Below are 16,605 nucleotides of genomic sequence, written 5' to 3' on the forward strand. Positions count from 1 at the left end.
ATGAAAGTCCTCCAAAATGTCCTATCTTTGACAGCCTTGCTTAGGTCTTGCAAATTGAAGGTTGTGGCTTCCTTTGTTGAGTCAATCCATCTCTTGTTGGGTCTTCCTCTTTTCCTGCTGCCGTCAACTTTTCCTAGCACGACTGTCTTTACCAATGACTCTTGTGGTCTCATGACGTGACCAAAATATGATAGCCTCAGTTTAGTCATTTTAGCTTCCAGGGTCAGTTCAGGCTTGATTTGATCTATAACCCACTGATTTGTTTTTTTGGCAGTCCACGGAATCCGTAACCCTCTCCTCCAACACTACATTTCAAAGGAATCTATTTTCTTCCTATCAGCTTTCTGCACTGTCCAGCTTTCACACCCATACATAGTAATAGGGAATACGATGGCATGAATGAATCTAGTCTTGGTGGCCAGTGACACACCCTTACACTTCAAAATATTTTCTAGCTCCTTCATGGCTGCCCTTCCCAGTCTCAATCTCCTTCTGATTTCTTGTAAGGAAATAAAGCGGCTAATAAATGTTTTAAACAAATCAATAAACTAATGCACCTTCAGGGAGGGTTGCCAGCTCCTGACTTGGAAATTCCTGGAGATTTGGAAATGGAGCCTGGGGAACAGCAGCCAACTTTAGACATGTTCTGCAAAAACAGAGCGGTTCCCCAGTGGAACGAAGCTCCCTCGGGGTGGGGGTGGGGCTCTCCTTCCCCTGGAGGTTTTTAAGCAGAGGCTGGATGGCCACCTGTCAGCCATGCCTATCCTATGACCTCGGGAAGATGATGAGAGGGAGGGCACCTTGGGCATCTCCAGGGCATGGAGTAGGGGGGTTACTGGGGGTGGGGGCTGTGAATTTCCTGCCTTGTGCATGGGGGTTGGACTAGATGACCCTGGTGGGTCCCTTCCAATTCTATGGGGGGAATTGCCTGCCTTGTGCATGGGGGTTGGACTAGATGACCCTGGTGGGTCCCTTCCAATTCTATGGGGGGAATTTCCTGCCTTGTGCAGGGGGGTTGGACTAGATGACCCTGGTGGGTCCCTTCCAATTCTATGGGGGGGAATTTCCTGCCTTGTGCAGAGGGGTTGGACTAGATGACCCTGGTGGGTCCCTTCCAATTCTATGGGGGGAATTGCCTGCCTTGTGCAGGGGGGTTGGACTAGATGACCCTGGTGGGTCCCTTCCAATTCTATGGGGGGAATTTCCTGCCTTGTGCAGGGGGGTTGGACTAGATGACCCTGGTGGGTCCCTTCCAATTCTATGGGGGGGAATTTCCTGCCTTGTGCAGGGGGGTTGGACTAGATGACCCTGGTGGGTCCCTTCCAATTCTATGGGGGGAATTTCCTGCCTTGTGCAGGGGGGTTGGACTAGATGACCCTGGTGGGTCCCTTCCAATTCTATGGGGGGGGAAGGAAACCCTCATGAGCATATTTGTTCGGGTCGGATACTAATGTTTTGCGGGAATAAGCCCGCACGTGCAAAAAAAACCCCTCTTTTTACCATCGACGCTGGTGCAGCTGGTGGACCCAGAGTCCGCGGCACTACAACTCCCAGAGTTCCACGCGGCGAGGGGAGAGGTCGCCCCGCCCTTTCCACCGAGAAGGATCCGTGGGCGGAGCGAGCGAGGCGGGCGGCCCTAGAGCGCCCCGGCGCGCCACCCGGCTGGGGCGTCGGCGCCGCTCTGGGCCGCGGTCTCTGTGCGGGCGGGCGAAGGGGGCGGTTGCTAGGCTGCGCGCGGGGCCTAGCAGGCCGCAGCCGCCGGTGTGGGGGGCCCGAGGGCGGCCATGGCGTCTCCGCCGCCGCCGCCGCCTCCCCCTGCCCGGTCGCGGGCCTCGGAGGGCCCGTGCTGCGTGCTGTGCTGCGGCGAGCTGGAGGTGGTGGCGCTGGGCCGCTGCGAGCACCCCATCTGCTACCGCTGCTCCGTGCGGATGCGGGCCCTCTGCGGGGTGCGCTACTGCGCCGTCTGCCGGGAGGAGCTGGCCCAGGTGAGGGCAGGAGGGGGTCCGCCGTGGGGGGGGGAAGCGGGCTGGAGAAGGGGGGGTCTCGCCCATCGGGAGACCCGGGAGGACTCCCGGGCCCGGCTGGAGGTTGGCAACCCCCGCCCCGGAAGGAGGCGAGGCGGAGGGTTGGAGTAGGGGGGGCCTAGTTTCGATTCCAGCGCCAGCCCTGCGAGGCTGGCCGCAGCATAAGCGAAAACGGAACACCCCCCCCCCTTTCCAAGGCGGGCTGTCAAAGGCAAGGCAGACCCCCGCTGCCAGGGGGTTTACTCGCGAGGAGGAGGAGGAGGGCCGCCCTGGGTGCAAAAGGCGGACGATCTGCAGAGGGGTAGGAGACACGGAGAAGTCAGCATTGGTAATGAGACAGGAATCCCGGATCTCGGTTCAGTCCAGGAGGATGCATTGTCTTGATCTTCATTCTTAGTTGCAATTCAGCCGTCTCTCTTTCTGACCTACCTTGGAAATGCCTTTGTAAGAGAACTGCTGCTGCTAAGTCAGCAACTGAATGCGCTGGAAGGTTAAAATGTAACCCCACCTCCTGGTTTTTGAATGTTGTGGTTTCTGATGTCAGGCTTATGTCCATTTAATCGTTGTTGCAGGGACAGTGTAGGCATTGCTGGCATCCGAGGGCATAAATCACAATAGAAGAGGAGGAGGAGTATGAACCTGAGATAGTGTGGCTGATGTTACTGGCATTTCTGTTGTTCATGGTCTAGCAACCAGGAAACTCCGGCTTGCAAAACACTTCTGTGTGTGTGTGCATCTTGCAAACACACAAAACTAAATTTCCATCAGTAAGGGACATGAATCATCACACCCACCACCTTCTCTCCCAGGCTCCGGCAGTTTCCCATCTTTGTTATATAGTGGGGAAGGAGCTTCTTTTCTCTTTCTTTCTTTCTTTCTTTCTTTCTTTCTTTCTTTCTTTCTTTCTTTCTTTCTTTCTTTCTTTCTTTCTTTCTTTCTGGATGCATATAGCATCCTTTGCTAAGTGGCACTCGACATAAGAGTATTAGTGCGCGTGTGCACACATGCGGTTCAGGACAGCCAACTCGGTGGTCGTAAAGAGACCTGACTTGGGAGCGTGTGTGGAGCAGCCCACCAGAGCAGAGGGCCCATTCCCTGCGTCAGCTCAGGGCGTGTCGGGCATTGCCGATAAAAACCTGAATGGTGCGGGCCTTTCCGAGCCGTCCCGCCACGGCCCTCCTGGTCCTCTGGGCCCTGTGGCTGGCTCTCAGGTGGAGCGAATAAGGCAGCCTGGGACGTGTCAGGTGAGACAGTCTCAGAAAATATTTAAGCAAGGCCTCCGCAAAGCCCAGAATCCAGAGCTAGAGTTTGCTAGGCATAGTTGTTGTTGGTTTTTGGATCTGGGGTTTTTCAAACAGCACATTTCTCGTGACGGGGGGGGGGGGAACCCCGTGGAGAATTTCTGTTAGCGACTGGCCTCAATTCCTCCACATGGGCGGCAGAGTTTCCTGGCGCTGCTGTTTAGTTAAGCTGGTTCCCTCCTCGGTGCCTCAGCTTGTCCCAGCTTTCCACGGCAGGCAGGTGTTTCCACAATCCTGCTGCATGATTTGTTCCTTTTGATATTTTTTTTCCCCTTCCTGTCCAAGTTAAGTGACATCCTCCACTTATTCTCGGAGCAGGGTGTCACTAGCCAGAGGCGTAAATCAGTGGCAGCTCCCTTGCGCGTGCCAGACAGCCTGGGTGGGGGAAGAACTGCACCTTCCGTTAATTCCAGCTGGCATGGTGTGGGAGAAGGGCCTGGGGAGCGGGACCTTCGGGTTCCACAGTTTTTAACCCTCAATGTAAATGATGGGGGATGCCCAGGCTTGCAGTAGCCAACTGCTGCCCTCCCAAAACCCCTAGGACTCTAGCCGTGAAGCAGGGTGGAAGAGAATGTGATTTGAGAGGGCCAGTCGCTTGATTTGTGTCCGGCTAAAGCCTTTTCACCTTCCTGCCAGCCCATCTTCAGACTTCTGCCTTCACCCAGGAGGACGGGCAGCTGCCTGCTTGCTTTGAAAGGCTCTTTTGCGGGGTGGGGGGAATGTTCCCGGCGGGGGCCGCTTCTGTCCTGCCCATGACTTATTCTCTGACTCCCCTCGCTGTGTCTTTCCCAGGTGGTCTTTGGGAGGAAGCTCACGTCCTTTTCAACGATAGCCCTCCACCAGCTGCAGCACGAGAAGAAATACGACATTTATTTTACTGATGGAAAAGTTTATGCTCTCTATAGGTAAAAACCTTCTTTGTCTACTTCCGTTGGGGAATCTGGGTTGGGGTTCGTGTTCCAAGCTAGAAGGGAGCCGCGATTGACGTTTGACTTTCTCTTCAGTCAACTCTGTTGCCCGCTTCTGGTTCATAGGACAGTCTCGTTTACTGCAGATGGACTCGGACCCTCTGGTCTTGCTAGGGTTGCACCCGGAAGCCGACTCATATGTCGTGGTTGAACCAGGCCAGCCGTGCCCTAAATGGGAGTTTGTGAGCAACCCCTGATGCAGTGAGAAGTCGGAGCGTCAGTGCCCTGCCAGTGAACAAGCCACTGCAGAGCATGCAAATAGGTGCACGTTTGCATAATGCACTGGCCCCAGAATGCCTCTGCTTTTCATGATACAGAGCCTGGTGTGTTCAGGGCATCTTAATGGGTGCTCCGCCCTTCTCCTGGATTGGGTGCTCAGGGTAGCTTTCAAAAGGAAACAAGTCGCAGCTGGCACACCAACAATAGACCACAGTCCGGTCAGTGGCTGGAGGGGAGAGGCCACCCTCCTGGTACACCCCCTCCCCTTCCCAGGGGGAATAGAAATGTCACAGTGAAAGTTGCTGAGAAAGGGAAGCCAGGGTCTAACGGGGGCCTGGCCCTGAGGATGGGTGTTCTGCTGTGCCAACGTCCCTCCTCTTTTTCTCCCCTAGGAAACTCTTGCAGCACGAATGCCCGCTGTGCCCGGAGGCTAGGCCCTTTGCCACTGTGGTGGAGCTGGAGCAGCACATGAGGAAGCAGCACGAGCTCTTCTGCTGCAAACTGTGCGTGAAGCACCTGAAGGCAAGTGGCCGGAAGCCTTCCGAGGCAGGGGGGCCTCTCTCACCCGAGCCCTCCCCTCATGCGCTAAGAGCGTCGCCTTTCTCTTCCAGATCTTTACCTACGAGCGCAAGTGGTACTCGCGCAAGGACCTCGCCCGGCACAGGATCCACGGGGACCCCGACGACACATCCCACCGCGGGCATCCCCTGTGCAAGTTTTGTGATGAGCGCTACTTGGATAACGACGAGTTACTGAAACACTTGAGAAGGGACCACTATTTCTGCCACTTCTGTGATTCCGACGGGGCCCAGGAGTATTACAGGTTTGTGGCCGGGAGAGAAACTCCAGGAAGGGCCGTCCAATCTGAAGTTCTTTAAACCCCTCCCCCTCAGTAGATGACACTGGGAGGGTCAGATTCTGTTCCTATTTGTGCTTAGCTGTCTGTTGAATGTCAGAATCCCCACAGTCCGCTGACGTGCTTTGAATTTAAAGAAGAGACTGGCTAGTGCCAGATCTTACTGAAGAGGGGAGGAAGTCATGATCACACCAAAGGGCCATGTTTTTTGCCAGGAAGACCAGCAAGGAGGCAGAGGTCCCCAATGTGGTGCCCATGTGGCTGTGCCCACCGTGCTTTGCTCAGAATCCCAAAGGTGCCCACAGTCTCCAAAAGGTTGTGGATCCAACTTGGGCTGGAGCAACCAGAGGCTGACTCTGGGCTTAGAAGATCTCTGGTTTTCAGTCTGCCGTTTTGCCACAGTAAGACCCAGTACCCTAAAAAAAAAAAGCTTTGTTTGCAGGCCAGCAAACTCATCTCTGCCCCCTCCCCACACTCTCCTACCCTTCCTGCAGTGATTATGAGTACCTCCGCGAACACTTCCGTGAGAAGCACTTCCTATGCGAAGAAGGGCGCTGCAGCACCGAACAGTTCACACATGCCTTCCGGACAGAAATCGACTACAAAGCGCACAAAACGGCCTGCCACAGCAAGAACCGGGCAGAGGCCAGGCAGAACCGGCAGATCGACCTGCAGTTCAACTATGCGCCGAGGCACCAGCGGAGGAATGAAGGTACATGGGGCTAGAAAAGGTGGGATTGGGGGGGGGGGGTTAAACCCCTGGCTGTGGGTTGGCCCCTTGGCTCAGAATACATTCTCCCAAGGGGCAAGCTGTCCCGTCCCCTTCCAGCTGTAGGATTCTTGCTTTTGGAAGACCGGAAAGGGGGGGATATTCCTTAACAGTGTCAGAAGAGCTCAGGAGGCAGAGAGATTGGATGCAGGTTTCTGGAGCCGCCTCCGAGAAGGCAGACCCCAGAGCATCCCAAGGCAGGCTGTTCTCTTCGTTAAGTTGCCCTGTGTAGGTCACCTTCACCGAGGCCTGTCGCATCCAGCTCCGGGACTGATTGCTTCTGAAGGGGGAAGGGTGGGTTGAGGCTGTCGATCAGCCCTGTGTCTTCACATCCTAGGTGTCGTCAGTGGAGAAGATTACGAAGAAGTCGACAGATACAATAGGCATGTGAGAGGAGGCCGGACAGGACCACGCGGCGGGCAGAACAGGAGAGGAAGCTGGAGGTATAAGAGGTAAGGAGCGGGGTCTGCCTTGGCAGGTGGAGTGTGTGTGTCTCTGCAGGTTAGGAGTCCGTTTGGCGATGCAAACTGGGAAGCGGCGTGTGGGGCCTGGCTGCTCGGCTCGCCTGGAGAGGCCTGGAGCAGCAGCTCTCTCCAGGGCTGGTGGTGTGTCGGCATATCTCAGTGGATGTGATCCTCTCCTTCCAGCTCCTTGGGAGAAGAGGAAGTACCGCTGAGTTGCAGTTTCCTATTGTACGAGGCACAAGGGAGGCTGCTCCCCACCCCCCAAGCCGTACTAGCATCTTGGAGCTGAGTTGTATGGTTTAGCATGTTCTGGGGTGTCCTCTCCTCCTCGGTCTTTCCTCATGAGTGCTTTGGTCCAACAAAGTATCGTGTTAGATAAGGCGCAGGGACTTGGTTTGCCAGGCTCAAACCAGGAAGCAGTGTAGCCCTTCCTGCTGGGAGTCACAGATGCTTTGGCTGCCCCTCTTGGCAATAGTAGGATATGGCGGAGAGAGGAGGGGTGTGGACAGGTAAGGGAGAAAATACCCCTTGGCTCACCAAGCTCTTCTTTGTTGTGGCGGTCGAAACCTTTGCAGGGAGGAAGAAGACCGAGACATCGCTGCCGCCGTCAGGGCATCAGTAGCTGCCAAAAGGCAGGAAGAAAAAAAACGGGGAGAGGACAAGGAAGACGGGCCCCGGGCTAAAAAAGAAGAGCTGAAAGACGCAGAGGCGACCACCGCAAAGCGGGGGTTGAATCCCCCCTCGGAAGCCCCAGGTGAGAGGAAAGGGCTGTGAGTGGGCGGCTTGTCCTCTGGGAGGACGTTTGCTTTTACTGCGAGGAGGCGCCGTGGGCCACACCTGTCGCTCTTTCTTCCACCCCAGTGCCCAAGGAAGCTGCTGCGAAGGCCGCACTGAGCCAAGAGGACTTTCCTGCCTTCGGCTTGCCCACGGCTGGCTCCACGCAGAGGTGAGTCCTCCTGCACCTGGAACGGCAGACCTGGAAAATGCGCTGTCTCTTCGTACGCTCAGGCACACCTTGGACTGCCTCCCCTGCCTTCCCCCAAGCTGGCAGTTGCTTCCTTCCTTCTGACAGGGCTGTTTGGCTTACAAAAGCCCTGCAAATGAACAGCATTCACCACCACCCCCCGGATCTTGCCTCCAAAGCAGCGTGGTGTAGTGGTTAAGAGTGGTGGTTTGGAGCGGTGGAGTCTGATATGGAGAACTGGGTTTGATTACCCACTCCTCCACGTGAGCAGCGGAGGCTAATCTGGTGAACTGGATTTGTTCCCCCACTCCTCCACACGAAGCCAGCTGGGTGACTGTGGGCTAGTCACAGTTCTATTAAGAGCTCTCTCAGCCCCACCTACCTCACAGGGTGTCTGTTGTGGGGAGGGGAAGGGAAGGGGACTGTAAGCCAGTTTGATTCTGCCTTAAGTGGTAGAGAAAGTCGGCATATAAAAACCAACTCTTCTTCTTCTTCCTTCTGTAACGTTTTAACTGTAATGCGGAGGATGACAGTTGGTGGGTGTGTTGTGAGTTTCTTTCTGTTTGTGGCTTCTCTCTTCCTCACAGCTCTGCCCAGCTGGCTCCAGTCAAGCTGAAGGAAGAGGACTTCCCCAGCCTGTGTTCCTCCACAGCCACCCCGCCCTCATCTGTGTTGTCCTTGACGTACACTGCTACTGCCAAGAAGACGTCCTTTCAAGAGGAGGACTTCCCTGCTCTGGTATCCAAAGTCCGGCCAAACAACAAGTCCCTTTCCACCCTCTCTTCTGCCTGGAGCAACGGCTCCGGCAAAAACGCGGTCAGAGCCGCTGCCCCCAACGCTGCAGGAACCGGCCAGCCAGCCAAGAAGCCTGGGCCCGCCAGCAGCCGAGGAAGCAAGAAGACCAAGGCTGCCGCCTCCCTCGACGACGAGGACGACAGCGGGGGCGGAGTCACCAGTCAGGAGTTCCGCAGCGCTCCCACGATGGTCGACGTGTCTTCCTTGCTGGTGGCCCCGAACTTTCAGACTTTTGTGAAAGTGGGCAAGAAGAAGAAAGTCGGGGCTGAGAAGCAGAGGGTGTCGCCGCCCCCCATGCCACCGCAGGAGGTGCTGCCCCCCGTCCCTTCCGAAGAGAGGACACTGGATGCCGAGCCCCTGGGCAGCGCCCCCACGAGCGCTTCTGGGGCAGACAGAGCCACGGCGGTTGTGAACGGCTACTCGGAAAAGCCTGCCCCCTGCAGAGCTTCCAAGGAGCCGCCTGGCCTTAAGAAGCCCCCCGCGGCTAGCCCACCCCTCTTGCCTCAGGAAGACTTCCCAGCCCTTGGCAGCACCGGACCACCTCGAATGCCTCCTCCACCAGGTAAGGGGGCCGAGACCTGTTCTTGCCTGTTCAGAATGTCACCGGTGGTCCTTCCAGTCCAGCATCTTGTTTCCAACAGTGGCCACTCAAATGCCGCAGGGACCCCCACAAGCAGGGTCTGCGCGGGCAGACTGCTCCCCAGCATATACAGTCGGAGGCAGATTCTGCCTGGGAATCTGGAGTGGCCGTTTGTCTCTCATGGCCAACAGCCATGGTCTGCCCTCCATAAGTCTGTCCAACCCCTTTTTAAGGCCATCTGAGCCAGCGGCTCTCACAGCTTGTGGCAGTGAGTTCAACAGGCGTGCAGTCCTACTTCCTTTTGTCTGACAAGGAGAGTAGGGTGGCCTTTGTGGGGGTATTCTGCTTTCATCCTTACAACGGCCCTGCTCCCAGAAGCTCTGAACCTGGGGCCCGGAGCACACAAAACGTGTTCTCTGCCACTGAGCTGTGGCCCATCAGAACACGGTTTTTTTTCCGGATATTGAATCTGGCTGGCCCGTGGCGACCTGAACCTACAAACTTGCGGCACATGTTACCTGCCAAAAGAATCACCGCTAAAACGCAGACTGTAACCCCGCTGCTCTCTGGTGCTCACTGCTTGCCTTCCTTCTCCCCTTCCCCCTCCAGGTTTCAACTCTGTGGCACTTCTGAACAGCCCCCCGCCACCTCTGGGGCTGGCCGTGCCTCTTGGCAAACCACCTCCCGGCTTCACCCCAATTCTGCCCGCTGGAGTCTCGGAACCTGCCCCTGCGAAAGAGTGAGTAGATCCCTCCCTCAAGACAGGCAGGCCTCGTGTGTTCAGCCTTGGGCAGTTCCTGTACGAGAAGGGCAAGGACGTTTCCTTTTCCCAAGTGGTTGGCAGAAACGGAACTGAAAAGAGAGGCGCTCTTCACTCTCGCGCCCCCAAACAATGTACTTGGAGAGTGTGAGTACGAACCACCCACCCTCAGAGGAGAGCTCCCCACGCACATACCCCTCCTGCGTTTCTGCCTCAGGAGCGACAGAATAATGCAGATGTAGCAGAAGAAAGGAGGCAGAACCAGAGCCCTGCCGCACGCAGAGGTGCAGCAGGGAGCTTCTTTCCTGTGCAGATACATGGAGTTGCCAGGGTTAAAGTATTTCTAATAAACGCATTCCCCGTAGTACAGTGGCCGTTTCCCCCCTGTCCGCTAGCGTGCCAGCGAATAAAGTGTGGGAGACGGGAATGGAAACCTCAGGGAGACAGGATGTGGGTCAGAAGAGCGTTCTTAACAGTCTCACCTGCACACACACCCCCAAGCATCGTGAGCAGAATTCCCCCCCCCCCCATGAAACCCTCCAAAGGAACACTGAAGTCTTTCCCCTCCTCTTCCTCCCCGCCCCCCAGGACCAAACCGTGTCAGGGAACCTACTTGATCTTGGAGAACTTCCAGCAGCGGAACACGCAGCTCATCCAGTCGATCAAGGAGTTCCTCCACAACGACGAATCGCGGTTCAACGAGTTCAAGACTTACTCGGGACAGTTCAGGCAGGTGAGAAGCGCCGCCGTCTCTTCGGGAACACGGGTGAGCCGGCCTCCGTGCTGTTCACGTCTTGCGTTTTGTTCACCCTTCCCAGAATAACTTCTCTGAAGTGAGTAGCAGCCACCCCGGGTGGCGGAAGCATGAGGCTGAAAGGCAGAGATGTGACCCCACTGAGTCAGTGGACCGGGTAGAGATGAAGATCTCAAGTTTAGGGTCTCCCCGTCCCCTGACCCGCTAGCCTAAACCTGGTCCATTCAGATTCTGCATTCGAGGAAACCCTATGACAAGCGATAAAGCTGGCTAGTCTCTCTTGCAGAGCAGCTTTTCTGTTTTGCTTGGATGAACTGTTCGAGTCCCCCAGTACCTGCAAGAATCATAAGAGTTGGAAGGGACCACCAGGGTCATCTAGTCCAACCCCCTGCACAATGCAGGAAGCTCACAACTACCTCCCCCCCACACACCCCAAGTGACCCCTACTCCATGCCCAGAAGATGGCTACGGTGCCCTCCCTCTCATCATCTGCTTAAGGTCACAGAATCAGCATTTCTGACAGGTGGCCATCCAGTCTCTGCTTAAAAACCTCCAGGGAAGGAGAGCCCACCACCTCCCGAGGAAGCCTGTTCCACCGAGGAACCGTTCTGTTAGAAAGTTCTTCCTAAAAAGACAGGGATCAGCTGACCCTTCCCCAGCAGAACACTGCGTATTGTAGTCAAGAGGGGACCGGATAACAAGGGAATCCCATCTCTGTCCCACAATGCAGGGGTGTCAGTGAGAGAATGTGCAAGGGGTGGGCAGGGGGCTCTTGGTTATCATTCCCGCTTCCCGCTTTTCTCACTGGCAGGATGGCTCCAGGGACCCCTTGTTCCCTCTCTGAATGTCTCATTCCTTTCCTCCCTGCAAGGGTCTGATTTCCGCTGCTCAGTATTACCGAAGCTGCCAGGAGCTCCTGGGCGAGAACTTCCGGAAGATCTTCAATGAACTCCTGGTGCTCCTGCCAGACACGGCCAAGCAGCAGGAACTGCTGGCCGCCCACACCCACTCGAAGGCCCACGAGAGGCTGGGCGGCGGCAGCAGCAGCTGCCCATCCTCCAAATCCAAGAAGAACCGGAAGAACGCTTGGCAGGCGGACCCAGGCCCCGACCTCGACTACTGCGTCTGCCCCCAGTGCCGGCAGGTGCTGACCCCGCAGGATCTGGCAGCCCACAAGGCCCTCCACCTGGAGGACGAGGAGTTCCCCTCTCTGCAGGCTATCAGCCGGATCATCAGCTAGCCGTTCCGGGCAACCAATAAACCCAGTCTCCATCCGACCGCTCGCGCGTCTTGGGAGGCAGGGTCCGGGTGGAGAGGGAAGAGAGAGAGCAGCCAGAACCATGTAGGCTGAAAGGGGGTTGTTGTGAGGCCAGGGAAAAAGCGGCAGGTTCAAGGGGTGGTTAGTGGCCTGGGACCGTTGTGGCCCCAACGGGGCTCATTTGGCCTTCTGGGATTGCAGAGAGGTGTGGCGGAGTATCTCTGCTGCCTTGTTTCTGACTTTGGGCATCAGTAGAGAGGTGGGGTTGGGGTTGGTTGGTTTGGTTTTTTTGCCCAGGAAGGTCCCGCTGCGGAGAAACCAGTGGAAACCGTAGTTGAGAGGCAAGCGGGGGTGGGTGGGTGGCTGCAGAGGGTGAAGGAGGAATCTGGGAACGCAGAGCTGGGCAGAGAAGGGGCTGCTCTCTCTTCCCTTCCATCCTTCCCATTCTATCCCTCTTAGAAGGGGGGCAAGTGCTGGTCCAGGGTCCACAGCTGGCTTTCTGGGTCCCCTAACACAGTCCTCCAGCAATTTTAACAGTTTGTGGGGAGCGTTGGGTCGCTGGCACGAGTGATCCTCCCAGAGAATGCGGAACAGCTTGAGGGCTGTTAAGGGGAGGGGTCATGTGGGGTCTCTGCCCGCTTTGCCAGACTCCACTTGGAGATCCCAGGCAGAGCCCTCCAAAGCAGGTAGACCCCAGATAAAGCCCTCGGGGTCAAGAAACGTGCCCGCCCCTGTCCTAAAAGAAGTTTTGCGCCTGGAATTTAAGCCAGTTTTTTTTCTGTAAAGAAACCCAGATTTGTTTTCTGTTAGAACTGCATGTAGGAAACCCCCACGGCCCCCCAAAGGCATTCAGAGCTTCTCTCCTCCTTTTGCTGTAACCGTAAGTTGATGTAAGTTGGATCGTTTTCAGTTCCTTGGAGAAATTGGTGCTGGCTCAGAACCCCAGGCGGGGGTGGCTCATTAAACCACTGCTCCGCGTTCACCCTCTCGGTCTGCCGTCTGATGCCTTGAAGCGCCTTCCCCCCTCTGAGGGCATTACCGGAGGGGGAATGGAAGTCCAGGTCTACTTGCTCCTGGGTCTCTCAGTGGCATCCGTCTTGACCCCGTTAGCCGGTGTCCGCATCCACCCTAGGACCAGTGAGAGGCCTTTTTTCTAAAGCCTCGAACCAGCAGAGGCTGTCTCAGAGGGCGCCCCTGGAGAGGTCAACTCTTCAGCATCAGCCAGTGCGATTAAAGCTTTTTGTTAACGCGCCGTTTTTGCAAGGCTGCACAGCCCTGTGCTGCAGAGGTGGAACGGTTGCATGTTTCAGTTTTAAATCTTGAAGCAACCCCCCCACCCAAAATATCTGCACATAGAAATATCTGCACATAGAAGCGAGGCTGAGTTAGATCTCTTGCCTGACACGTTTTTCTGTGTTCAAGATGGTGTGGGGTTTTTTTGGGGTGGGGTATATCTTTGTCCCTCTTCTCCACGTGACAGTAAATGCTTCCGTCTGTTAACAGTTTTGCCATCTCGAGGAACCAGTAGAGAAAGCGGTTGTTGGTTTCTTGCACAAATTTTGATGAAGGGGAGTCAGGCAGCCACTGTTTGCCAGAGACGGATCATGACCCTCTGCCTTCCCTTACGCCCAGGATTCCTTTCGTCTCCCAAAGCCACCCCCAGATGGGGTTGCGAGTCCTTTATGCTTCATCCTCTGTAAAGGTTCCTGGTCCAAATCCTACGCAGGCCGGTTGTTTCTAAGCCCTCAGAACCGTTCGAATGCCCCCTCTCCCCCACCCCCCACAAACCCACAGACTTATCGACCGAAGGTTTCAGATAATTTGTTTTAAAATGTTTATTGGAAAATAATGTTGCAGTTGGTACACAAGACAATTAAAGAAACACAATCACAGATCGGTCGAGAGTTCTCGCTCCAGAAGGTATCAGGTTCCATCCCACAGAGTTGTCCCATGCAAAGAAGGAACCCCGGCACACTGTGTGTGTGTGTCTCGCTATCTTTTATGTACATACAAAAATTGTAAACATCTTTAAAAACTAACTTTACACCATCCACTTTTCTACAATGATACACCGGGGGGGGGGGGGGGGCGCGCTACTGGCAACTGCAACTTTTTTCCCCTGTCACGTTCTGTTTTATGAAGCGGTTTGCTTTTGAAGAGAGGTATCTGCATGTTTGGTATCTTATTCAAAAACTATGAAGAGAAGGCGAGATGAAATGCAAACTGAAGCCAAAACGGCAGGTTGCTAAAACTGGTTGGGCCTTTTGTTTGTTTTTTAGTCTCCAGCCAATCTGTTAATGTGACATATGACAATGAGGACAGGTTTCCCTGTCTGTCTATTGCAGGAAAAGGTCCCCCCCCCCTTTAATGATAAAGAAGCTGTATTGGAATAATTGGAGGAGGAAAAGGGAGGCATAGCTGGACTTTCTCTGAAAAGAAAGTTAACCTGTTTCTACTCCTGCAGCATAGAGACTTGACAGACACACACGGGAAATATTGCCTTTCTGAAGTGGCTGCTGGGAGGACGTGACAGAGGGCGAAGGAGTTATAAGATGCTTTAAGGTAAAGGTCTCCCTGTGCAAGCACTGGGTCATTCCTGACCCACGGGGTGACATCACATCCCGGCGTTTACTAGGCAGACTTTTTTGTTTTACGGGGTGGTTTGCCAGTGCCTTCCCCAGTCATCTTCCCTTTACCCCCAGCAAGCTGGATACTCATTTTACCGACCTCAGAAGGATGGAAGGCTGAGTCAACCTTGAGACGGCTACCCGAAACCAAGATGCTTTAGAGGTCACCTCATCCAACACACACACACATAATCCAGAAATAGAGCATGCCGAATAGCCTCTGCTCGAAGACCTCCAGTGAGGAAGAGACACCCCCACACACACCTGTCCTGAGGTAACTGGTTCCATCCTCAAACTGCTCCCCCTGGGAGCAAATCTGTCCTAACGTTCACACAAAAATCTCCTCCCCTTGAATTTGGCCTACCGAGTCTTGCTTTTTGGAACAGCGGAGGACAAAAAAACGGGGGAGAATGAAGTGCACCCTGGACAGCCAGCGTGGTGTAGCGGCTAAAGTGTTTGACTGGGGATCTGGGAGGACCCGGGTTCAAATCCCTGCTCTGCCACGGAAGATCGCTGGGTGACCTTTGAGCCAGTCACGCTCTCTCGGCCTGAGGGTTGCGATGAGGCACAACGGAGGACCAGAGAAGAGCATATGCAGGTTCGAGTCTCCGTTGTGGAGAAAGGCAGGATATAACTTAAGTAAATAATACCTGCAACGGTCTGAGAAGGGAAAGGGAAAACCACAACGACCAGCCAGATCTTTACCTGGGCTTCTGGCCTTTCTAAACAGGAGAAATTGCACTGGCCCACCAATGCCTTATTTCCCGGCGATCACTGAGGCAGCTGCCGCATTTTATCCGGCCAGTAGAAGCGATGGGGGCATTTTCACAACCAAAGGCGAGCAAGAAGTTAAGACAGGATGAGGCAGAGGAGCAATCTCGTGCACGTTTCCAGCACAGATTCCCCAAGACAACTGCTAACGGAGTCGCAGGTTTTTTTTTCTGAATTAAAATTGGAGACACATCTTGCTTCCGGGCTCAAAAGAGGTTTGGTTTTGCGCTATGCAGGAGTAAGAGTCAAACTGTGCTCCAAGGAGCCTTATGAGCCACCAAATTAAAAGACGCCAGCAAGCCCATAGCAGTAACTCAGGCAGGGATGCAATGGAGGCTCCTCTCTGGACAAGTGGGCAGTGGTTGTGCCAGAGGGAAGTCAGTTGCCTACCTCTGGAGACTCAGGCCAGAGCAGCGAATCTCCCTTTCCTGTGGGCTAGATGCTTTAAACTCACAAGAACTTTTGCCTTATGAGATTAATTTATCTTCTGTACTAAAACCAGCCTCTTTTCCTCCCCACCCCCAATTTGGGTATTACGGCTCTAAAAGGCATTGGATGTGCTAGTAAGAGGGTCTAAATCAGCTAGCTGCCACTTATAATTTTTGTGCGTGAACAGAGGAGGAGGAGTTAGCTTCCTGGAGGCTCAGTGGTACAGGCAGCGCTGTGGTTCAGTCCCAGGCAAATAAGTGCCAATACTCCCATCCAACTGTGCAAGGTAGCTCCGCTGGTTCCCGCCGGGGCAGACAGCTGCTCTGTGCTGGCCTGCCAGAATCAAAAGAGGCGCTCCCAGTCCCAGACTAGCCTCTTACAGAGTTGTCATAAGGATGAAACGAGGAAGGGAGAATTGTGCACACCGCCTTGAGGAAAGGTGGTCTAAAAACATATTTGGCCATCACGTCTCCTGCTTTGGAGCCACCGCCACCAAAGAAAGGGGCAACCGTCTGAGCCGGGAGGTTGCCTCTGGCACAGCCCAATGCCTCTGGGGTGCTACAGGCAGGGCAGAGCCCTGTCCATGGGGTACAGTCAACTGGAGCGGTCACCTCCGCAGGCCGAATGGCCAAGAAGGGACTCTTACAGAGCCCCCTGCTCACCTCACCGGGGGGCGGGGGTTAGGGTTGTGCCAGAGGAAAACGAGAACACGTATGTAGGCATGAGGCACATACATTCAGAATTGTAATATATAGCACATTAACACCACAGACCAAGACAGATTTTTTTTTTAAACCAGTTAAACAAAACGCAGTCTCCCCCCTCCCCTTTTTACAGTTAGAACAAGGATCTTCTGGAATGGATTTCTTTATAGTTAGAAAAAATACACTGTACCGAACAGACATTTATTTCACATGTACAATCAGTTTAAGGAAACATTTAAATTTTAATTATAGATTCCATCCCCCCATCCCCTAAAATACTGAAACACAATTTTATTTTATTTTTTGTGCTGCTAAAAGGCCAGTGTTCCCTCTAAGGAAAAATATCGCTACAGTTCTGCTTC

General features: G+C 54.6%; 1 protein-coding gene across 1 annotated transcript; it reads left to right on the forward strand.

The window, feature by feature from the left end:
* Positions 1 to 1,784: 1,784 nt before the first annotated feature.
* Positions 1,785 to 11,766, forward strand: ZNF598 (zinc finger protein 598, E3 ubiquitin ligase). Its single transcript, XM_056866531.1, has 12 exons — positions 1,785 to 1,985; positions 4,118 to 4,230; positions 4,905 to 5,034; positions 5,124 to 5,335; positions 5,863 to 6,080; positions 6,475 to 6,589; positions 7,177 to 7,355; positions 7,463 to 7,547; positions 8,153 to 8,922; positions 9,550 to 9,679; positions 10,289 to 10,433; positions 11,326 to 11,766. The coding sequence occupies exons 1-12, from the start codon at positions 1,785 to 1,787 to the stop codon at positions 11,692 to 11,694; spliced, it is 2,667 nt and encodes an 888-aa protein (XP_056722509.1). The 3' UTR covers positions 11,695 to 11,766.
* The last annotated feature ends 4,839 nt before the right edge of the window (positions 11,767 to 16,605 follow it).

Source organism: Euleptes europaea, chromosome 21, assembly GCF_029931775.1.
Source record: "Euleptes europaea isolate rEulEur1 chromosome 21, rEulEur1.hap1, whole genome shotgun sequence".
NCBI lineage: Eukaryota > Metazoa > Chordata > Lepidosauria > Squamata > Sphaerodactylidae > Euleptes > Euleptes europaea.

Bases quoted from the DNA above. Each gene is read 5' to 3' on its own strand.
- ZNF598 (XM_056866531.1), top strand. From the start codon at position 1,785: ATGGCGTCTCCGCCGCCGCCGCCGCCTCCCCCTGCCCGGTCGCGGGCC. The intron at 5,336-5,862 runs GTTTGTGGCCGG...CCCTTCCTGCAG, and splicing joins GGGGCCCAGGAGTATTACAG to TGATTATGAGTACCTCCGCG. The intron at 7,356-7,462 runs GTGAGAGGAAAG...CTTCCACCCCAG, and splicing joins TCCCCCCTCGGAAGCCCCAG to TGCCCAAGGAAGCTGCTGCG.